Source organism: Lissotriton helveticus, chromosome 6 (assembly GCF_964261635.1).
Source record: "Lissotriton helveticus chromosome 6, aLisHel1.1, whole genome shotgun sequence".
Lineage (NCBI taxonomy): Eukaryota > Metazoa > Chordata > Amphibia > Caudata > Salamandridae > Lissotriton > Lissotriton helveticus.
This window is the reverse complement of record NC_136067.1, coordinates 1,831,070,434-1,831,094,832: the sequence shown is the minus strand read 5'-3', so window position 1 is coordinate 1,831,094,832 and position 24,399 is coordinate 1,831,070,434. Positions and strand designations below refer to the sequence as shown.

General features: G+C 47.6%; 1 protein-coding gene across 1 annotated transcript in view; it reads left to right on the top strand.

Annotated features, from left to right (window-relative positions):
- Positions 1–24,399, top strand: part of KCNH1 (potassium voltage-gated channel subfamily H member 1) — a 1,297,290-nt gene that overhangs the window by 545,834 nt on the left and 727,057 nt on the right. The window contains 1 exon segment of the mRNA XM_078649724.1: positions 989–1,418. Within this exon segment, the coding sequence (XP_078505850.1) occupies positions 989–1,418 (430 nt within the window).

The following is a 24,399-nucleotide window of genomic DNA, read 5'->3' as shown; positions in this document are numbered from 1 at the left end:
ACTAGTTTTTGTTAAAATCTGCATATTATGCAGTAGATGATGGATTAAGTGGCAAATGTATAATTATATAAACATTGCTGCATCTGCATAGTCACATAATTCCACTAACTCTGAGCACAACTTCACTGCCAGGAATCCCTGCTACTGACACATATGCTAGGGCTCTGTCCCATTTGTGACGTCTGACACAACACTATGCTCCTCGTTGAGCAGAGCTTATGGGTGACGTACTGTAGGGCATGCAAGACACCGAGCATCACTTTCCTTAGCCTAGACAGCAGACTTCAAACCACCCAAAGCTCTGGCCGCCCACCCAGATTTCAGAAATACTGGGAGTACTTTTATTTATTTTAATTATGTGGTATTTCGAACTCGAAGAGCTGCTTCAGTTGGTAAGTAAATACTTGAGGAAAATACCTTGACAGAAATGTGCTTGAGTGTAAACTGGGCACAATGCTTTACAATAGATTTGCAATGCAATAGATCTTGCATTTATGCGAATTTGAGCTATTAGCATTGTAAATGACAATGCGTTTTATTTAAGTTTTAAAAAGCAAAGCATAAACAAAAGGCATTGTTATTTACAATGCCAATAACTCAAACTTGCGTAATTGGGAGACCTATTTCATTGCAAATGCTTGTTTTTTTAACTTATGAAACTGGATGGACTACACAAGAGTATTTAGAGCTATGGTTTGGTTATTCAGCTGTGAGGCGCCTACGACATTGTGTCTCAAGTTACAGCTCTAATAAAATGTATTTGTATTTCTGCGGCTTATACCCTGTATATACATTGCGAACATAAAAACATATTTTGCATGCATGGAATGATGCCCCAGAATGTGACTTTAAATTTTAGAAAGATATCAAATTTGAAATGTGCATGTTGACAGTTTAGTTTTTACCACATCTATTATTTTGGCATTTGGCAATGAAGGAAGTCTGCGTGTACTGAATCCTAAACTTTCACTCCTGACTGTTCTTCTAGGGAATCAGCAGCTTGTTCAGCTCCCTCAAAGTGGTGAGACTTCTTCGCCTGGGACGCGTTGCAAGGAAACTGGATCATTACATCGAATACGGCGCTGCGGTTCTGGTCCTGCTGGTGTGTGTGTTTGGCCTGGCAGCTCATTGGCTGGCTTGCATCTGGTACAGCATCGGAGACTATGAGGTCATCAATGAAGACACCAATACCATAAGGAATGAGAGCTGGCTCTGTCAGTTGGGGGAATCCATCGGCTCTCCTTATCGGTTCAATGCTTCTGGGTCAGGGAAATGGGAAGGCGGACCGAGCAAGGATTCTGTGTACATATCCTCCTTGTACTTCACGATGACCTGTCTCACCAGCGTTGGGTTTGGCAACATCGCTCCAACGACAGATGGAGAAAAGATATTTGCTGCAGCCATGATGATGATTGGATGTAAGTAGTCTTTTTATTGCACTGATAAGAACAGAAATGAATCTCAATCATTAAATGCATTCTAATTGCAAGAAAGTGATGAGCAAATTGTGTATGGATTCAGTAATGTTGATGCAGATAATGCAGGTGAGAACTTTTCCTTGTTCCGTAGTAGCTCTAATGACATCCATTACTACAAATGATACTGAAAACATGAATGGATATGTGACCCAGGCTCATTGTAAGGGTGGTACGGCCGAGCAAACCTCCATGATTGGTCCTGCTGTTTGTCGTTTAGACTCTTGGTTAAAAGAAGAGGCAGGTCTCGGGCACTAGCAGCATCAGCTTAATGTACAATAAGAGCCCTGGTTGGGAGAAGGAGGCATAAAACAGAATGATAGGTAATGACAGTAGAAGGAAAAGAATAACAATCTGTTGGTTGAACAATGTAAGACTTTTATCAGTAGTATACAATGTAAACTTTTATAAATTGATGTATATCCTTAAACAGTCAGGATAATGTGCATTTGAAGAGTTCTATAGGGCCCTCTGTACTACACAAGCGGTGCTGCCGGCTTGGATTGAAGTATATTGGAAATACTGGATGGGATGTAAGAACAAGAGAAGCAGGGAGTGGAAAATGGCTGGATTGAAATGCATTGGCAGAGCTTTATTGGAATGGTAAGAGATGATGCTGATCAGGATTGTGAAGCATTGGCAGAGCTGACTGGGTCTTACTCCTTCAGTAGTCGGGCACAATGCAGGGGGATGTGCCTGGGCTCTGTACTGGCATGGCAGTGAGGTGCCACAAGTCATAACTTTCTTACATTTGCAGCCATGTTTATATAATTCACAATGAGATGCAATGGAAAGATGGCTCAGATAGTAGTTGACAATCTTTGCCAATTGATTCTCTTGAAGTGCAAATGAGTCTAGAATTGGATCAGATCCCAAGATCCCATACCTTTGTTATAGGCACCAGAACTTCCTCCCGAGATGGTGGCCACTGTAAAGGAAGTGTATCTACGTGGGGCATGGGCATGAAGGGAAATTGCAGCCTCATAAGAGAAAACTTGGACAGTTTGCCACTTTTCACAATCATACAACAGCTCAGAGTGTCTGATATGAGCCATGCTGCTGATTGTAAGGCCCACTAAAGATGAGACAATGGGCCGTGTTGAAGAATTGAGGGGAACAACATTGTTTGGAACCTTAGATACATGGAGTCCGCCATGTCACCTTCATAAGCACTGTGGAGCAGTGATCGGAAGGCCCAGCTCAGATTAACTGGCTAGGCCGACGCTCTTACATGCTACTTTCTCAGCAGAGGGTGGAGTCACATAACGCTGCACTGCTCTTGTCTCTTTGCAGTCTACAGTGAAGGATGAGAAGGAGATGTTGGGTGAATGGGAGTATTGGAGAGATGAACATGACACAAGGGGCAGAGGAGTGCTGTGGCATGTGAGAACTGAGCCGATAGAGGTGTACTGGTTAGATACTTCCAGGACCACTGTGCACTGGAGTGAGAACATTCCTCCATGGAAACTGCTTACTTTAGTGTCAGCGGGAATGGGCTTATCAATCTTTAAGTGAAGAAAGGAGAAAAAGGTAAACACAGAAGGTTAGCGACCATATTGGAATGGAAAGTCCCCGCCTGTCATCTGGTGAATATGAAATAGACCTGTTACCCTGGCCTGATAGATGAAGCATTAACTTACCCTCAAGGCAGGCAGCAAGAAAACAGGCATCAAAATTACAAATTTTCAAAAAATAACAATTGGCAAACACTTAGAAAGTCCCAACAAGGATCATCATAGTGTGTATCTTCTCCCCTAAGAGTTTATTCGAGGGGGTAACCAATACCACATGTGTTGCCTAATAAATTAATTTGTATCATTCCATATTACAAAATATTACTCTCCAGCCCTCAACACAGTGTAATAGCAATCCAACTTCAAACACCTGTCAGCTTCAGTAAGTGCATTTCTCAGCAAGTAAGTCAGGCCTTCTACATTTGTCATAACTTTACATAATAAAGAGATCTGACCTGTGTCATCTGACATTACCTTTCCCAATGAACCAATCAAACCTGTAGCCTTCATCATTAGCTCATCGCCGTAACCAAATGAGGCCATGTGTACTCCAAATAAGGTGGCAATCATTATGCACACAGTCGTAAGACTGAAATGATGTGCAAAATAACAGTAGAAAACCATCCATAACTGCTCTGAACCAAGACTAAAAATGATCTTCTCTTTGATAATTCTTCAGTTCCAAGTGTTTGTTAAAGAGGGTAAATAAAACCAGAACTCTTGCCCAATATGGTATTCTGTGAAATTTCAGCTAACAAAATATCTATCTATCTAAAGTGTTTGACAAAGTTTAATGACAATTCACCATTAGGGATTACTGACTTGGTTGCAACTTTTCATAATAAACCTGTGGCATATAATATACCATTCCCCAATGAACCAATTAGGCCTATAGTCTTTATCATTGATTTGTCATCATAACGACCTCAGGCACACAGTATGAAAATTACAAATATGCACAAAGTGGCAGTTGGGAAAATAATATTCACACCTCCTAAAAGGACTAATAAGGAATATCAAAGTGCAGATCTTCTTCCCACAAGTTTAGACAGAGGGGGAAGCCAACGTCGAAACCCATTCCTAATAAATTGATCTGTAATTCCAGGTAACAAAATAACTGTCTGCAGCATTTATTACACTTTAATGACAATGGAACCATAAAAGCCATTAGGCTTTCATGTATGCTTTTCATGATAAATAAGTGAAGCCTACTGCCTTTGTCATAACTTAATGAATTTGTCACTATGACTAACTTAGTCCTGCTGTTTTGAGCATAAGCTTTCACACAATGCAAAAGGTGCAATTGAAGCTCCCAGCTCCTTTCCAATCAAAATCTATAGTCAAGGAAATGAATCCAGGCTTGGATTGAGCAAAAGCACTCCTCTCAGTATTGTTTCCTAAAACTCTTTCTATATTGATCACATAAGGTCTGGCAAACGCTAAAAGGCCAGACCTAAAAAGCTGGCTGAACAAGTCAGAGAAGCAGACTGGGCTCTCAGAGCAGTGAGCCTGAGACTACTGCCAAACCCCAATCCCAAGATGCAGAAGAATTGAAGCACTTATTTTGATTAAAAGCAGAAATGTGTTGAAGGAAATGTTTGGACGAGGGGGACCTACTTGCTAGAAAAGGATTTCACACTTTTCCAGAGATGCTTGAAGCCAGTTCTCTTCTGCTTATCTTCTGGGAAGACCACATAGGACTAAGCTCATGAGGTCCGAAAAGAGGCCACTATTACGGTCTGTATCAGTCAACATTCCAAATACATCGACGGGTAGGGAGGGCTTTTCTTTTTTTTTTTAAAAACCTTTATTGTCGCATTACTCAGGTACAGGTACGGGCCTACAACCTGCGTGGCCGGCCGCTAGTACAGTTAGATCCAGGCAAATAAAGCATATCATAAAAACAACGGTCCGCCACCCGCAGTCCCTTAACAAAAATAAGAGGATATTCACCCTGAGCAGAACACAGATACGGTAGGAGCAGGGAAGGTTTCTTTTTTTTTTGTTTGTTTTGTAAAGGTTTAAAGAAGAACAGGATCCGGTTACGTATAATCAATCAATAACAAAGTAGGGAATTACAATAGAACAGGATAGTCACTGACAGGATCAATGTAAGTAGGATGTCGGCTTCGGCGCCTCTGAAACAGGATAATCAATAAAAACAAAACTCACAGCACCGGTAAAACACCCATGGCTCACGCCCATGGGCCCCATAGGAGCATCCTCCCCAACTGAACAGACTAGCAAAAATACAGAGACATACTACCCAGATCCCGGAAAAGAAAAGGGGAACAGAAAGAAGAAGAAAGGGCCATAGAAACAATAAAAGGACAAAAAGAAGAAGAACCCATCCCCCACCCTGCATCACTGTAGATGGCTACGGCCTACCCCCCCTAACAGCGTGCCTGTCGCCCGTAAGAACTAAAACCCCAAAAAAGAAAAGTCCATAAGGAAGGAAAGAAAATAGTGTCAAAGAAGACGGAGGGGGACCCCAGGCCAACCCCCGACCCCCTCCCACCCGGCGCTAACCTTAAGTACGACAAACAATACGAAATCAGTTAACAGCCTCTGCGCAATATCACCACCTCCAACCCTGGCCCATCCCATCAAATTCGCCCACCCGCAAGGCAGTCTCAAAAAAGGATTGTCACAGGAAGCTCGGGTCCCTAAGATCAGGAGCACCCAGTGAAACAGGATAATGTTATGCAACGATCAATGGTTCAGAGAGTAGAGTCACAACAGCGGGAGCACCCAGTTAGAACAGGATAGTGTTAATCGTTCGACATTTCAGGTCTCACAGGAGAATATAGATCTCCCCAAGTAGCAACAATGGCGCCCCGAGCACATTCGATTCCCACGGGCCCGCAAGATCAACAGCACAGGTTACACCAGGCACGCAGTGTCGGGCGGGCCAGAAAGTACAGACTGGAGCACACAAGTCAAGAAATCGCATCCACGGTCGACCGCGGCCCCTCCGCAGGGAGCCACAACCTTCATCCCACAAGGAGTGACGGGCAAAGCTGATATAGGCTTACAGTTAATCATCAATCCAATGGTGATCCAAACATCCTCACGCCAGATCCAGAACGTATTCTTCTGATCCCCCGGGGGCATACAGTCGCCATCTTCCGGTATCCAATACACCCGGCCGCCACCATGACTAGGCAGAACCTATCGAGTCGCCATTTTCTAGGGAGCACTCCCTCGGCGTAGTGCAGACAAGTTTCGGGACCGCCGGCCCCCGCCAGACAGGGGGTCGAGGTGCACCGGTGCCCCATCGACAAATAAACACAGAACGCCACTCTCCCCACACACCAGCCTGCGCAGACGGGCCCCCCCAGCCCAAGGAGTACCACAGCCACATCGTGTCTTCACCGGTAAAAGTGAGCCGGAGCATCAAGAGCAATGCGATGTAAATAGGCAAACAGCGTACCTCCAGCGAAATAAAGAGTAGGTCTCATTGTCCGGCTGCCGATGAAGTATGCCGGAGGGGGGGGGGGGGGGGGGGGGGGGAAGAAGCAGGCCGCGCAGAGGGAGAGCGCATCAGGGCAATAGCGGGCACCAGCTGCGTCGAGGAGTAGCTTGGTCTCCATGACGGGAGACCGGCGTCCCACGGGTCTGTGTGGCCATTGTTATTCCACTGGCGGCCGGATGCAGGACAGCGCGAGGTCCCGGCAGCAGACAGAGGGCGGGCCGCACCCCGCGAAGGAGCCCAGCTCCGGCCATGGAGCGCGGATTTCCACCAAAGTCAGACGCCTCAGCCCAGCATCCCTTCCGACGTGCAGAGGCACCGTCTTCGCACGGGGCAGGCGAGCAAATCGGGCGGGGAGGGAAGAAGGTCGGCGGAGCCGGGACCCCGTGCGGCCATCTTGGTCGCCGGCCCGGCTCCGCCCCCAGGGAGGGCTTTTCAGTTGTTTCTTGTGATTGGACTTTTTTCAATCTTTTTAACACCTAGATTGACATAGTCACAAAACCTAACAGAGATTTATCAAGCAACGAAAGGCCAACTTGTCAGGCCCTGTATGACTTGAAAATTCTGGAGTAACACAAGGCAGTGCGTAAGTCTCTGCATTGTGTTACTCTGCTCCAGGGAGGCGTTCCATGGGTGGAGCGTGGGTGTTCTCACGCATCCACCCATGGATTTTGGAGCATTCCCAGATTTACCATAAGAGGTAGACCTGGCAATGTGTCAAAATGATACGCCCCCCAGGTGAGGAGTAATGAGAAGAAATATCTTTATGTCTTTTAGGCCTAGATGTATCAAGCCGTTTGCGAAGCGCAAACGGTCTATTTGCATGTTTTGGCATGCATCAAAAATTCGCAAATTAAGGAATCTCAAAAATCTGGGATTCCTTATTTTGCCATAGCATTTAAGGAATCGCAATTTTGCGATTCCTTAAATGCTATGTATGTAGCATTTTTGAATTGCGATTTTTGGTTAAGAAATCGCAAATTACCACCAACTTGTAGTTGATGGTAATTTGAGAAATCTTTAAAAAATGCACAATTTGGCGTTTTTGAAGGTGGCATGTGACGCACACACATGCCCATAGGGCATGTATGTGCGCCATATGCACACACATGTACATTTCAGGGGTGCAGCAGGGTGTCCTTGAGACACCCCTGCACCCTTGAAATTATTCTCAATTTGCGATTAGCAAATTGCGAATCGCAAATTGAGATTAATTTCACAATCATTCCTACGGGCCTCCTGGCCCAATGGAATGCATGGGAAATTATTCCTTAATTGCGAATTTGCAATTTGCGAATTCGCAAATAAGGAAGATTAAGAAATCGCTAAAAAATAGCGATTTTCTACATACATTCCATTTTGCGATTTCTAAATAGCGATTCCTTAAAAATCGCTATTTAGAAATCGCAAAATTGAATGTTGATACATCTGCCCCTTAGTTTTTTCCTCCTTCAATGTGTGCTCCATTCTGCAGCACATATAGAAAGAGGAAAATGCCTCTCAGGATTATTTTTGTGTAGGAAGGTGTCGCTTGATGCAAGGGTCCCTGCGTTGGTGCTAGGCAGTCAACAGTGTGCCAGCGCTAGGAAAGGACAGGAATGCACCATATGATGTTAAATGCAGTGCATTTCTGCCCTTGCACGCCGCTTGCTGCACTGTGTTGCATGAAAGATTGATAAATCTGCCCTCAAATATGTACATTTGCATGCCATATCTTTAAGTAAATATTCAAAACTCATTTTAGCAATATTTTCAGGCCAGTCTGTGAGTCTACCTTCAGTTGCAATTTCAGACCCTCTCCCTTTCTCTCCTTAACTGGGACACAGGGCTGACATGGAGAATGAACTTAAGAAAAGCGCACGAGCAGCCTCGCAAAGCAAAACCAATCTACAACTTTCCTTGTTTTCTCTAATTCCGCATGTGTTAGAAATCCCATTATAGTGATCCATTCCTACGCACGTGGCAGATCACTCATGTTAGACAGCATTCCCAATACCATCTCTGGGGTAATCTCCCTGGTACATCACCACAATGCAAAATGTAGCCGCACTGAGGGCCCTTTAATTCTTAACAACACAGAGCTAATTTCTTATGTTGACAATTACACAAAGCAGTGATGTATGAACTCTGAAGCAGTTTTGCAGCATTCCCTGATCGCTTCCCTTAAAGCATGCCATAAAACTGTTCGTCATTATCCTGTGGGAAGAAATATGTGCATTGGAATCACAAGTTATTTTTTAATTCTTTTCAAGTATTTTTTTATATAGTTTATATATTTATAGTGTATTAAAACATTATTTTCACAAAACCATTCAGCAATTAAAATGACCCACTCGATTTAAATGCTTCTCTCTCTTTTGCTGCTTTCCAAGTCATCCAGCTATTTGTCCCCAATTAATTTATTAACACCTTTTCAATGTTTGAGGATCTCTTGCCAAACAGTGGTGGATGGTGTGGCAAGTAACAAAGGACTGGGATGCGGTCCGAGTAATTACCAGTGGTTGAGATGAATTAAAGCAGTCCAGCATCTATTTTTTGTATACTTCACTTGCCTGGTTATAGCAACAACTTTGATCCATTTGAATATGGACTCCATATTTAAATGACATTGTTGATCAGCACCCTCCCCCATATTGGACGAGCAAAGGAAGGAAAAATCAGCTATTCACTGATCTGCTCCAGTCCAGTCTGCAAAAGGTATTGTTGAAAAGTTGTTCGTGGTTGCTCCGCATTAAATCCCTGATACCCCCAAAGCATTGTTGTACCTTCTGTACACCGAACATGAACATTTGAGAAGGTATACTATTTTCTAGATTTTGGTTGGAGATTTAAGCGATATGGGCGGGGGGGCTGTGGCTGATATCCAAGGTAGAACAAAAAGCAATAGGCGGAATGCGTCAATTATCTCAGCCATTGGTTATTTTGGGACACATTCCAATCCGTTGTTTTAGCTCATGTACCTGAAATCACAAAAATACCAACCATATCTTCATCCCTCTGGCACCACCTCAAAAAGGACGATCCAGCTTGAATGAATAGGTCATATCCCCTCTGAACTAGAATGTAAGCAACACTAGAGCAGTTTCCAATTGTATCCGACAGCCAGAGTACAAACAGAAATTGAGGAAACATTAGATGTAGAGGGAACAGGACAAAACAGGATCCATACCACAAAAAAGTGCAGCCCTGTCAAACTACTATATTTATCTTCTTACAGGGGCGTAACACAGGCTCCTGCAGCTCCTGCAGCCCCCGCGGTGTCTGTGGGGGGGGGCCGTCAGCACCGCACTTCTGCTGGGGAGCTCTAGATACTGTCCGGAGGGGGCCCCTTCACTTACCCTGCAGGGGGGGCCCCTCAAGGTTCGCTACGCCACTGTCTTCTTACAACTCTTTTCTTCATCATCTGTAGGTTTGTACAATAAAACAAGCTATGAAGCTTGAGATGGCGGAGGGTCATCTAATATGCAGTCTAACCAAATTCATTGATAAAGCACTTCATCCCACAGCTGTCATGCACGAAGCACTGTGTGAAGCCCGAAGGAGAACAGAGACTTTAGCTACGAAAGAAAGATCTTACTTGCATCAATCGGTTACTTACTATAGCCGAAGCAAGGCATCATGTGCACAAAGGAAACATGTCAACATTTTAAGGAAGTCGAACTAACAGCAAACAGATGTCGCCAGCCCTTGTGTGATCAACAACAAAAGAAATTTAAGAAGTACTACAGAAAGAGGGGCTTTGATACCTCCTTACAGAATTTTACTGGGCAGAAGTTATGTGCTTCTTCCTTGTAGTTGGCTCCTGTTGACCCCTGAGGGGTTTTCCCTCACCTAGGATGGCCACTGTAAGGAATTGGACTATTGATTGAGGGGGTGAAACAGCCGCTCAAGCAACAACCACGAATCTCATCAGTGTGCACCACAAAAGTCACTCAATTAACCTGTTATTAATCCTCTGGTAGCTTGGCACAAAATCAGTGAGGCTTAGCTTGGAAGCAATGTAAAGTATTTATATAGCACACTAACAGTAACAATCTGAAAACACAACACAAGAAAAATCCTGCACTAATTTAGACTAATGGAGAACAATGGATTATTTAAAATGCCACCATAACAAATTACATCCAATCAATAGAACCTGGGGTCACCACTTGCAGGACTAGGACTCAGTCTAACAGTGGCCAGGTGCAGGGTTCAAGGTCTCTGGAGCTTGTAATGCCACTGTAGCTCACACTGGAGGTCAATCAACTAGTACTTGGAGTCACTCTGGTCATCATACATTACACATTACAAAATACAAAACAGACCACAAAACATATATTAATGGAAAAGGGACCTTTGGATAGACCCTTTCAGCTACTGGCTACTTTTGTTCAGCTGGCCTTCAGCATCCCCTTTAGGGGTTGTCTATCAGTGTTGGTATCAGCCCTCAGTATTTTGCAGATATGAACTACTTAAAGTAGTCCACACACACATTCCACTTTCATTGTCTTTTTAAATGTATGTGGAGCCCTCTCTGCCTTCGGTGATCTCTCTATATGCATAAGCACACTCTCCGTCCAGGTCAATAAGTCTCAGGCCCTCACTCATCCCCTTCTCTGAACAATCATGTAGAAGAATCATGTACTGACGAGTAAAGTAGAAAGATTCATGAGAAAGTGGTCATTTAGCAGAGCAGGAAAACCGGCTCAGAGGTGCATGCCACTGCAACAACACCCTCAAGAGTCAAGACTAACACACAGACATCTTTGGGCAATACATGATCAATTAATTCATATTCTCACTCCCTATCCAAAATGCCTCCACTTGGTGGCCATCTTGAAATGGTGGACCTGCCAAGTATAGAGAGGCCTATAACATATACCAGTGCTACCTGCAACTACTTGCTTGGGTTCCAAAGAAGGTCGTGGTCCATTTGGCCACAGGACATTGGTTACACACCATAAAGGCTGAAAGTCTCTACATCTTTTACGATTTGCAGTCAGAGCTCCTAAAGAGTGTGTGTGTTTATGGTTTTATTTAATTCCTCATAATGACAACTTGGTGGGTGTCCCCTACAATGATGGAGGAGAAGCTATACGTGGGAGGTGTTCCTCAAAAAGGATGTGATTCCTCACTTAATCTGGGTGATATACTTCATGACTGGGGTTGCTCCTTTGCCAGCGCCTTTATGGTACAAGGCTCATTCAGACTTCTTGGAGTCTTTTTGTGTATGTTTGAAAATAAAGTGGAGAAAATGTAAGGTCCCAGTAACGTTAGTTAAAACTGCATTGAGATAGAAATATTCAAAGTCAATTTGATTAGTGATATTCGAGTCCGATCCTATATACATATACTTATTTCTGCAGGATGTTTGCATGGCAGTTTTCAAGTGATCCATATATATCTTTCTGAGCACTTTTTCCCCCTCACCTACAGACATTTTTTAGTCCTCTCATGAGAGTTCATGGAATTACAAGCTACACAATACATAACAGAATACACAACATACACATATGGAAAAAGGGATTATGGGCAGTCCCTTTCAGCCAATGCCTACCTATGTTCACCTGGCCTCAGGCATTGGCTTTAGGGGTTGTTTATCAGCATTGGTGTCAGCCCATTGAAATTCCCTGGTGTAAACTGCTTACAAAAGTAGCCCATACACATTCATCTTGTAATGTTTCTTAAATTCTTTTCATGCAGACGCCTTTCTTCCTTGCACTCGCTAGGTGCTTAAGCCCCCAGCCCGTGTTCCTCCTGTGTCTGTGGTTCCCAGGCCCTCCCCTGTCCACTCTCAACAAACATTCAAACGGGCCAGATACTATCATAACTACCATTACTAATACTAATAAACTGAAGGAGCTTGGAAGTGTGTGTCAGTAAGAGACACCCTCAAGTGACAAAACTACTGGGAAGATACCTTTGTGTTGTACATGATAAACAATTTTATCAGGCAGATAGTCGCACTTCCGCCTAGCACCCCCCTCCTTCCCCTGAGGCTGGATCTGGGTCTACGACCAATAGTGGACGAATTAGGGTTGAGACCCATAGCCTTTTGGCGAAGGCTATGGAGTCGTGAAGAACTTCTTACTTACAGGGCAGAATTGATGGAGCTTTTATCCCACCCGAAAGCACTATCGATCCCCTGGATAAAATATATCCACAAATCCTGTATGACCCTAGGGTTCCCAGACCTCTGGTCTAATCCCGCCGATGCGTCACTAAACATCTCTAAGAGAGCTCTTGCCGCTGCTTACCATGAACAAAAATTAGTCATGGCCCTGGATAGCCAGGGTGAAGGGTCACTTACCTCGGCATTTGTGCAAAGTAAAGACTCATACAGGCTGGAGAGGGTCCTTGATGATATTTCCCCCGTGCTGGCCAGGAAGCTGTTCCTCCAATGGAGAAATGGTACACTCCCCTTACGATCTTTTACCAGCTCCTGGTCAACACCCCCTTCGACAAAACAGTGCCCGGCCTGTGCAGGTGCGGATGAAACCGATTTACATATGGTTATGTTTTGCCCAGTATATAAGACAGCGAGGAAGTATTGGCTCCTACCTTTGATCAGAAATCTGGGTTGCAGGGAGTACCTCCCAATGTACAGAATTTTAAAAACGGACATTTCAACCTTAACTGTGTTTGCAATAACAAAATTTCTCATCAATGTGTGGCACACTCGCACCCGTATTCTGAAGACCCAAGCTCCCTCCTAATGTAAAGGTCCATAGTTTTATAAATGTAATTTTATTAGTACTCAATTTTAAGGTTTTTCATTGAACAAGTATGTATTGACTGATTGTGTATGATGATTTTATAGTGATTAGTGTATGTTTTATTGTACATCTTTGATGGCCAGTGGCCGAAATAAAGATTTGATATAATAATAACATGATAAACTAGTTAGTTCCCTGTGATACAGAAAAATTGGTAGCCTTGAATTAACTGCTGTACATCCAAAAGCTGTAGCCAGGGTATTTGTTAACTGACCCCTTTTACAAAGATTAAATGTTAGTGCTACTAAGATACCTAAAAAAATCTCCCAAACTCAACCCAGGGAAGTCAAAAAAGCTGGAAACCATAATAGAAACAAAAGTACAGGAGAAGACAAATATCTAGTGTTACAAAAGGAATTCCAAAGACATTAGTAGTTAGATAGGTCTGTATTTAGTGCAATAAAATAAATGACCAAATCCAATGTCCGTACAACCAACACATATTTCATCGAAATGGGCTTTTTAAGGCCTATGTCTAAAGATGCAGAAAAAAATAATATCACATATATTCCAGTATGAAGGAGTGTAGTCCAAAAGTGCTGATAATCAGGAAAGGAAACCTTGGCTAAATTAAGGATGTTGGCAGGACAGGTATGGTTCACCATATTCTATAGATGTATCCAATGAGATAATCTTTACAAATAGAGGGTAGTTCCAGTGACTAAGTGGTATGAGGAGAATGGTGGGGATCACAGTTAATATTTCCTAACCCGCTGCATATGTAAATAAAGGCCATGATAGACCCATGGCATCTGGGAGAGCTTTAGGAGATTCTACTGTTCCCATTTCAGCCATTCAGGTATTCACTTTAGGGGTGTCTATTAGCAGCGGTGTCAGCCCAGGGCAATTTCTAGGTGTCAACTACTTAAAAAAGGTAGTCCAAATGTATTCATCTTGTATTGTTTTTTGCATTTTATTCATGAAGATACCTCTCTATCCTGCACTTGCTGGGTGCTTAAGCACCCCTGTGTTCCTCCGCCTGCTTCTGTGGATCCCAGGTGGTCCCCTGTCCACTCCTTAGCACACATGCAGGAAAGGTCAAATACTAACACAAATACTATTACTAATACTAACTAACAGAAGAAGCTTTGAATTGTGTGTCACCAAGAGGCAACCTCAAGTGTCAAGACTACTGAGACAACGCCTTTGTGCTGTACATGATAAACTAATACATGTTGTGCTCCTTATTCAAAATGGCCACTAACTTAGCCTCCATCTGATGTCCATCTCGAAATGGAGGAGCTTGCAAGTTTATCGCTACCTGTTACATGTGCTGGCACTCGTTGCAACTATTAAGGGCTTACCTTGCTTGCATTTCAAGAATCTCCTTGTGTTTGCTTTGTTCGCCCCAAGTTGGCAGGGTATGCCCGGCTGTGAGTATCCTTGCACACTTTGCCACTGGATTCAAGCTGGCCTGGCTGATGAAGGGTGTTACCCTGAAAGAGGTCCTATGATGCTTGTTTCCGTTCCAGGGAAAGCCTGGCTTGGCAGTTCAGGCTGGACTGTTCCCATTGGGACCAGGGTCAAGAGTGATTTGCATATGGCTGGGTCTGAACTGGGGTGGCGATGTGAGCTAAAAAACGATGATGGATTCAACCCAGATCTGTGGCTGGGAGTGAGTAACTGAGAAGTTTTAGCGCTCCGTCCATCATCTTTATTTGTTTACTTTGCATTTTAAGGATGGTCAGGCCGTTTGGAAATAGGGTATTGATCGCCTCTGAATCCAAGGAGGCATATGGGAGTGAACAGCAGGGAGACAGTGTGTGACACATGTGTCTGATTGAGTTACCGTTCTCCAAGCAATTTCTTTAATAATGCTAGTGCTGCTTTTAACTATGTTATTCACAATTAAAAGTTGAAATACATAAAAACTTAGTTACTAGGTTCCTTAGCACCAAATTAACAACAAGTGAACAAAGTATTGGTACCTTTGGATTGTGTCATAAGGGATGCCATTTGATATGTCATCAGTAATGTCATCATTGATGTCATTTAACTTATTGTTAGTGATGTCATGTGTGAGGGGAGGAGCAGTGCATGATGTGGCCTTGAATCACGATTTAATTATGAATGGTACATTTCAGAGCTTTTTGGGGTTTGTTTTGTAACTATAGCTTCATTTTTTTTTTTTCACAACCAAGTTTATTGAGCGTAAAAGTATCAAGGAAGTGGCATCTTCACACACCAAGATCACCACAACAGTATCAATGTAAAGGTGACACACATAAGATTCACAAAGCTAGTGTCAATGAAGCTCATCTTTAAAAATGCCCTAACAACCCTCCCCAACCCCAACTACACCCCAACCCGTACCCACCAACCCCCCCCCCACCACACATGTACAGAGGCAACACAAAAACGATTCACATAGAGGATGCAGGTGTAATGCAACCAGGGTCGTGCCATTCGGGCCAGAAAAGTCACTGCGATCAAATGTCCTCCTCCTGCTCCGCCGGGGGTTCCAAGGTCAGGTCACGGTAGTCAGCCCACCGCCTCCAGATCTTGTAGTGTTTGCGTGGGCAGCCCCGCGCCTCAAAGATTGGTTTCTCAAGACCCATAAAGTAGTCCAGCCCAGCCTTCCACGCAGACAGGGGGGGGGCCCTCACAGATTTCCAGGCCCGAGCTAGGTCGCGCTTAGCAACCACCAGGCCCAGTAGCAGCAAGTGACGCTTGTATATGTTGCCCCCAACCCCCTCCATAATGTGCAGCAGGCCGAGCCTGTGAGTTCGAGGAAGATCCCAGCCCAGGACCTCAGCCAGGCAACTCCATACGCCCCTCCAGAATCCAGCCAGGCGACCACACGACCATACCGTATGTATTAGGGAGCCAGGCACTTCCCCACAACGCAGGCACTCCGATGACGCAATCAACCCAGCCTTCCACAGTCGTTCACGTGTGTAGTAGGCACGATGCAGGTATTTGAACTGTATCAGGCGAAGCCGGACCGCAATTGCGGTGCCGCGCGGGGACTCCAGCGCCTCCCTCCAGTCGTCCTCATCCAAGGCGCCCACGTCTACCTCCCATGCGTCCCGAAGGGAGCGAAGAGTGGACGAGCAGTGAATAACAAGGGACCGATAAATCCCAGAGACCTTCTTGTCTCCCATGTCTCCCATAAACACTTTCGCCTCAATAGGGTTGAACTCCGGCAGGGAGTCGAGGCCGGCAATGCTGGGGGCGAGGGCATGCCTCAGCTGGAGGTAGCGGAAGAACTGGGACTGGGGCATCTGGAACTCTACTCGGAGTTCCTCAAAGGATTTGAGGGTGGCGCCTGACATGACCTGGCCCAGTTGTGTAATCCCAATAGCCTCCCAACCCTCGAACCCGGCTAGGGCCGCCAGTTCTGGGAGCAGACCGTTGTGCCACAGCGGCGTTTCGGCCGTTAATTTGCCCCACCAACCCATGCGGCGCAAAGACTGCAGCCACACTGCAAAGACCACTTTTGTTACTGACGGCAGCCCGCGGCGCATACGGGCCGAGTAGAGAACGGTGTGGAGCGTATGGTCACCCATCAGATGCCTCTCCAGGGCATAGGCCGGGTCACTCCTGTCCCCGTACCACCATTCATTGAGGACAAGAAGATGTGACGCCTGGTAGTAGGAGAGGAGGTCGGATGTGGCCAGACCACCACAGTAAGTGGACAAAAAGCATGTCCTCAGGGCCACCCTGGCCGCACCGCCATCCCACAGGAAGCGGCTCAGCACAGAGTTCACCTGACGGAACCACTCCATGCCAATGGGGTGCGGGAAATGCTGGAGTTGGTACAGCAGTCTCGGCAGCGCCACCATCTTAAAAATGGCCGACCTCCCAAAGATCGTAAGGGGCATTCTGGACCACGTCTTGACATCAGCCTGAACCCGTTCCCACACCGGTAAGACACTGCGCGTCCAGACCACGGCTCGCGAAGTCGAGAGGAAAACACCCAAATATCTCAGGCCGTCCGTCGCCACGCGCAGGTCGGCGGCCCAAGGGTCGGTAACCGTTCCGCCACGTAGAACCCACAGGGTCGACTTAGACAAGTTAAGGCGGAGCCCTGAGACTTCGCCAAACCCCCGCATGATCTCCAATACCCGAGGGCCCGAGCGCCGCAGGTCGGTAAGGAAAAGGAGGACGTCGTCCGCGTAAAGCGCAATCCTATCCGTTAGGGTATCGTTCCAGACAAAGCCACGCAGATGGGCATCCAATCGTATCCGCGACGCCAGGGGCTCCATGGCCAGGGCGAATAGATAGGGGGACAGTGGGCAGCCCTGCCGAGTACCACGGCCTATCCGGAAACGTCCCGAGACCGCCCCGGCTACCCGGACCGACGCCGTAACATTAGTATACAGGAGACGGATATAGGACAAGAAGACAGGCCCTAAATTGAGGCGGGCCAACAAGGTGAACAAATATGCCCAACTCACCGAGTCAAAGGCCCGGTCCATGTCCGCGAGAAGCAGTGCGGCCCGTTCATCTCTAGCCCCCATGGCGTCGATCGCTGCCTGCGCCCGCCGGATATTATGCCTGGTGGCCCTGTGCGGCATGAACCCGGCCTGGTCAGGGTGGACCAGGTCGGCGATGTGGGGCAGGAGGCGATTCGCCAGGGCTTTCGCCAAGATCTTGGCCTCGATGTTGATGAGGGAGATTGGCCTGTAAGAGTCATGTCGGTCCGGCGCCCTGCCAGGCTTCAAAAAGACCACAATCTCGGCATGGCGCCAGTCAGGTGGCAATTCGCCTCTAGACCGCGCCGCCTCCAGGGCGCTGCGAAAGTGGGGTCCCAGCTGGACATGGAACTTTTTATAGAATTCGGCAGGATAACCGCTCGGGCCGGGCGCTTTCCCAGTATTCAATTGGCCAAGGGCCTCCCCAAGTTCCTCGGACGTTAGCGGGGCCTCCAAGGCCGTTCTAGTCTCCTCCGGAACTGCCTGCGGGAGCAGGTCGTCCAAGTAAGAGGCAATCTCGCCCTCCATCAATGGGTCACGAGGAGCGTATTGTGCCTCGTAATAGCGGGCGAAGCTAGCCGCCAACCGATCCGGGTCGGTCATAACCGAGCCATCCTCCGCCGTAATGCCGGGTAGCTCAAGGGGCTGGAAGGTCGCCTGGCAAAGCCTATGTAGCATGGTGCAGGACTTATCACCCCATTGATACACCCTGCTACGCGTGGCAAGCCACGCCTGCCGGGCCTCCTCATAGAGGACCGAGGAATACGTCTGCTGGGCCTGCAGGAGCTGTCGCACGACGCCATCGCCACCCCCGAGTCGACTACGCTGCTCCAGCTCCTCCACGCGGGCCGCGGCAGTCACAATGGCCTCCCGGTGTTCCCGCCGAGCGGCTGCACACCAAGTTATATCAATGCCCCGGATCGTGGGCTTCAGCGCCTCCCACACAACAATGGCATCGACATCCCCAACCAAGTTCTCGCGCCAGAAATGGTCGATCTCTTTGCGTAAGTGCGCCACATACTCCGGCCGCTGCAACTGCCAGGCGGACATCCGCCAACGAAAGGGTTGTCGTTTAGACAGGAGGGTCACGGTGGCTAGAACAGGGGAATGATCCGAGAGGCCTCTGGGGAGTATCGTGGCGTCCCTGACACGGTTCAGATAGGCACCCGGTACAAACAAGTAATCGAGTCTCGAGAATGACCCATGTACCGCCGATACATACGTGAAGGCCTGCACTGCGGGATGAAAATGCCGCCACACATCGATCCAGCCCAGACTACGCACAGTCGCACACAACCGGGTGGGGGCAGCCGCGGGGGGGGGGGGGGGGGGTCAGACACTCCACACGCTCGCCTCAGGCGGTCCAGGCCCACATCCATAACTGCATTCCAATCACCCCCCACCACAGTCAGGACCTCCGGGATTTCGTCCCACAGCGCAAACAGCCGCTCAGACAGTGCCCATTGCAAGGGGGGAGGGGCGTAAACACTGCCAAAGACCACCGGCTCGGAGCCCAGTAGGCCCTTAACAAAGGCAAACCTTCCCTGAGGGTCAATCCATTGCTTCTCATGAACATAGGCCACCCTACGATGTATCAAAATGGCCACTCCCCGTGATCCCCTCGTAAAGCCAGCATGATAGACCTGGTGGTAACCGAACCTCTGGAGGCAAAGGGCCTTAGAGCCCAGCATGTGAGTTTCCTGAAGCAGGAGTACATCCACCATCTCCCTCTTCCCCCATCGCAGCACAGCCCCACGCTTGATCTTATCTAGGATACCCCGCACATTCCACGTTACCACCCGCAGAGTCTTCGAAGGAGACAGAAGCGCAGCATCAGCCATTGTCAATATACAGTCCAAAATCCGGCCCTCCCTCCCACCCAGGCGCAACCCGCAACCCGATAAGAACTACAGCCTCAGACATGTGTGGACCCACCCCCCCAGCCCGCAAACTCAGTGCCCCCAACCCCACCCAGAACCCCCCCAACAAGTACAACACTAGAACACCCTTCCAAACCCCACACCCACCACCCCAATACCTCAGAAAACAGTGAAGTATCTGTCGCGGTGTGGAGAGACCCGGGCCCATAACAGAGGACCCAGGGCCCGCCACACCAATGGATCCCCACAACCCCACAATGACACACACACACCACCCCCCCAACAACACTCACATCTGTGAGGGTCTGAGGCCCATGTATGGTACCCTCCGAACCCCACTGCGCCCCCATGACAATGACTAAAGTCTGCACACGGGAGCCGACTGGCACATCAAGGACAAAATGAAACAGTCTCACCAGCCTAAGCAGAGCAATTCAGTATGCAGCATACAAAGTGCATGTAGGCCCAGCAGTGTTCAGCTGCCCGCATCAGAGAGTTCCGAGTCCCTGGCACCACCCGATTGCGATGCACTGGCTGAGGCCGATCTTTTCTTGGAGCGAGACCCCCGATGGCGGCCCCTCCTGGGCGGGCGATCCGTCCGCTCCGGCGACGATCTCTGAGACCCGCCCGGGTCCAGCCCCGGTTGGGCATGGGGCCGGAGACGCACCGCCTCGTCGGTCCAGCGGAACACCTCCTCCGGCGACTCGAAGAAGTGGGTCCGAGACTGATAGATTACTCGCAGGCGAGCCGGATACAGGAGCGAGTATTGGAGCTTGAGGCCCCGAAGTTTAGCCTTAGCGTCCATGAAGGATTGCCTTTTCTGCTGCACCATTTTCGTGTAATCCGGGAAAATCATGATGGTATGATTCTCGAAGGCGAGGGAGCCCTTGTTCCTCGCCTCCCGGAGGATAACATCCCGGTCGTGGTAGTTCAGTAGGCGAGCGATAACTGGCCGTGGGCGCTCACCCTCCGGTGGCCGCTGGGTCAGAGCCCTGTGGGCCCTCTCAATGACGAAGCACGTAGACAGTGCCCCTTCGGGGAGCCAGCTCTCCAGCCACCCGGACAGGAACCGCTCCATGTTGTCCTTCTCGCACCGCTCCGGAAAACCAATGAAGCGGAGGTTGTTGCGCCGCGCGCGCCCTTCTGCATCTTCCACGCGGGCTGCCAGTGTCTTTTGGATGCTTTCAACCTCCGCCAGTCGCTTCTTCAGACCACTAACGTCCGCCTCTGTCTCCGTGATACGGGTCTCGGCCCCAGCGATCCTCTCCACCGCGCTGCGAAGGTCCTGGCGCAGGAGCGCGACATCTGCCCCAACCGCTCCAATCTTGGCATCAAGTGCGTCTCGGGACTGGGTGATGGCCGTTAGGATAGCTGCAGTGTCCGGCCCGGGGCCACCGCTACCACCGGCCGCCCCGGCGCCACCACTCGGCCCGGTGAATTTATCAATGGGGCCATGTTTAGGCGGGCCACCTCCCTTGTCCCTGGTCATGATAAGCGTTGGGCAAGGCGGGCACCACCCCCGAATCTTCGGGCACTGCCACCAATCTTGAGCGGGACGGCCCGGATGAGGCCCCAGGGAGGGACGGATGCGGGCCGGCTGCCGCGATCGGATGTCGCGGAAATCGAGGTCCCGGCGTCACCCCGGTAGGACAGGCCGCATCCACACTCGACCCCACAGGCCGCTGTCCAGGGCACAATTGGAAGAGTCCGCGGGTCCGCCGTCAGTGGGCAGGCGTATCCAGTGGGCCAAGCCAGGAGAGGCGGATCAGCTGCCCCACCGGCCACTAATCTATCCTCGGCCGCCTCAGGGCACAAGGGGCCCCGGCCCCGGTCTCCCAACCGCCGTGGGACCACGCCTCACCGCCACCGCCTGTTGGTCCTCCAGAGGGTGAGTCGAGGGGTAAAAGTTGTTGGCGCCGGCCCGACCTCCAGGTGGTCGCAGACAAAGAGATAGGCCAGGGGCGGCGCAGCGGACGTCTCCCGCACCCGCCAGGTCGCAGCCGCCACCCGGCGTCACGAAACTCGAGGTCCCCGGTCTCCGGCCGGCCACCAGGCCGCACGCCGCCGCCGCCTCCCTCCGACCGCCGGAAGGTAGGAAAGACAGGATCAGCACACCAAAGTAGACCGGAGGCTCCCTCGAATCAAAATCAATCACGGGGCACCGACAGTGGGCTCGGAGGTCAGGATAAATGTTCAAATTAGGTCCGGGCCGGCGGGAGCTCTACAAGGCTGCGACCGCCATCTTCGCCCGCGAAGCCACGCCCCCCACTATAGCTTCATTTTAACTGTTTTTTTCCCACTGTGCACTTGTTAAAAAGGATTGCATCTAAGATCAAGTCAAAAGTCAAAAATAGTAATGTAAGAAAAAGAAAAATTGCAAAAATCGAATATTCTGGGGATCATTTCCAAATAAATATTAAAAGAAAACGAATTATAGTGTAAAAATAGCTGAGAAAAAGCAATACATAGAAAAAGCGGTATTAGTGGAAGATGGGACCTTGGTTCCAACAGGTCTTATGAATGGCACATTTTGAATTTAATCCAAGGACTTTCAAGGCCAATTTTGCATTGTCATAGTTGAGGTTTAGATAGTGTTTGGATGCATTGTTTTGTAGTTTTTTTCAATCTGCCAATCATTTCTTTTGGAAGTCCTGTATAGACTATGCCACAGAAGTCCAGCTGTCCCATTAATAGGGCCTTTATAAGTTAAACTCAACGACAAACTTGTATAAAGACCAGGATCTTCTTGGGTAAGGACAGTAGTGAGTTGATGCCACTAACCAACTAATTATAGTTTTAACTTGTCTAGCGAATGAAAGATCGTCATACATTTTATGATCTATAATGTGCAATTGACAGCATGTAAGAGTTGAACTTTAGGGGTTAAGACCACTTTGGGGCCCTGCATGGCACCCTTTGTTTGACAATTTTTAAGACGCCAATGAGCACTTGCTAGCATCTGTTAGGGAGGATGGTACAATTATGTGGTTTTTCCAGATATCACAGTAAGTATACAAAACATTGATGGATGGAATGCTTGAATCAATCTCAGCCACTGGTAAGCACTCGGGGTGCCACCCCAATACATCATTATTTTGCACACCCTGCCATCTCATTTTTAACCCAGCTATATGCAGATCAGTCTAGACCCTGCCAGGAGTTAGGTTTATTGCAAACAGCCTCCCATCACCTTTTGTGTGTTTCAAAGTGCTGCCCTAAGTGGCATGTGTATGCCCAGATGTGGGCCCCATGCTCGCTGTGTCGCTGGAACAAAGCTGTACCCTACTGATGAGCCCATAATTAGGGTACAACTGGTAAAACTGGTCCTAGGTTGCTTGTCTTCTGGTTCATGGTGGACCTTGCTTGGCAGTTAGAGCTGGACTGTTCCATGAGGCATGAGCAGGGTCAAGACTGATTTGCATACGGCTGGGTCCAAACTGAGGTGCAATTGTGAGCAGGAGACCTATGGGTTGTAGTTGTATCCCTAGCTATTGCCAGTGGTTAGACTTATTGCAAGCAGCCTCCCTTCACCTTTTATGTCTTTCATGGCCAGATATTATAGCCTATTCATTGAGTCTTTCAATAATGCTTGTGGTCCATAATGTTGTGGGCAGCTATTGGATAGAGGACAATTAGAGCTGCTTGCTTCCCTTCATCCAAAAAGAAGTCTTAGTTAATGTTAGCAAGTGCAATTCTGTTAATATAAATACATGAGATCTAATTTTGTGGAGGTTATGATCAGAGCCCTAATAGTCTTGTGGTTGAGTAGAACTCTCTTTCGCCAGGATTTTGGGGATATCACCTTATTATAAATTGTCTGATAGGGGTACTCAATTTGCCAAGTTTTTGTAAAAGGCAATGATTGTGTGTTTGAGCTTGTTGGGGCCAGGCCTGTGGAAGGGGAAGTGCTTATCAAGTGTGTGATGTCTGATTGATGCAAGCTGAGAGAATAATTGTTTTGACAAGATAATGGTTTGCACTTAAGGTAGAGACTTTGTTAATTTTTTTGGCAAGAGCTGATGTCACATGATTAATTTGTGCATGTTTGAAGGATGAGAGACATGCCTGAATTAGTGGGTGCCTGGAGTCTGTAGAAAGGTATAGTGATGGTGCATGGTTATGTGTCATTGTTAAATATGTTTTCCTCAGAGAATCTCACGGCTTGTTTTTTTGTTCGGGTTGGTGCTTTGTTCAAGTGTTTGGAGAAACAGTCTTTTCCCACATATTTTATGGTACTATGATATCCTTTCCTATGCTTTGTACATTGAATCTTAGTAACCTCAGGTAATGCCTTACACCAAATGCATTTCAATTTGAAGCATTCTCATTTAAAATTGCCCATTTGTTTGGGTAAGAGATTTTTTTAGGATTGGGTGGAGCTTGTGGAATGTTCCCGCTGTGATTTAGCGCCGGGAGCGTGTTCTGAGCTGAAAAATCAGCACGAATGGCACTCCGTGATGTCCCAGAGGCCAGAGCTACTCTAGTTGATTTTGCTGTTGTTCATGTAGATTTGCTTTCAACAGCCTTCTGACCGTCAGAAAAAAATTCTCTCCGGATATCCTCCTAGTGATCTGAAATCATGCTAGGGGATGCCAAATCTCACTCGCTAACTTGCCATTATGGAGACATACATGAGAATAAATTCTGCCATGCAGCGAATTTGGCCTGTACTCCTAGTTACAAGAGTAATGCAGAGAAATGCAAAGTCATCAAAATTCCTCCAATTTCATGGGCGGGACAGAATATTTCAAGGGTCAAATCTTTTTGAGGATGTCACTGATGGCTTGGTGGAATCTTGTTATCAAGGCCTCTTTGTCTGATGTATTTTGTGGTTCAACCTTGATATTGTTATTTGCAGCTCTTACTGTTAAATCTGCTCATG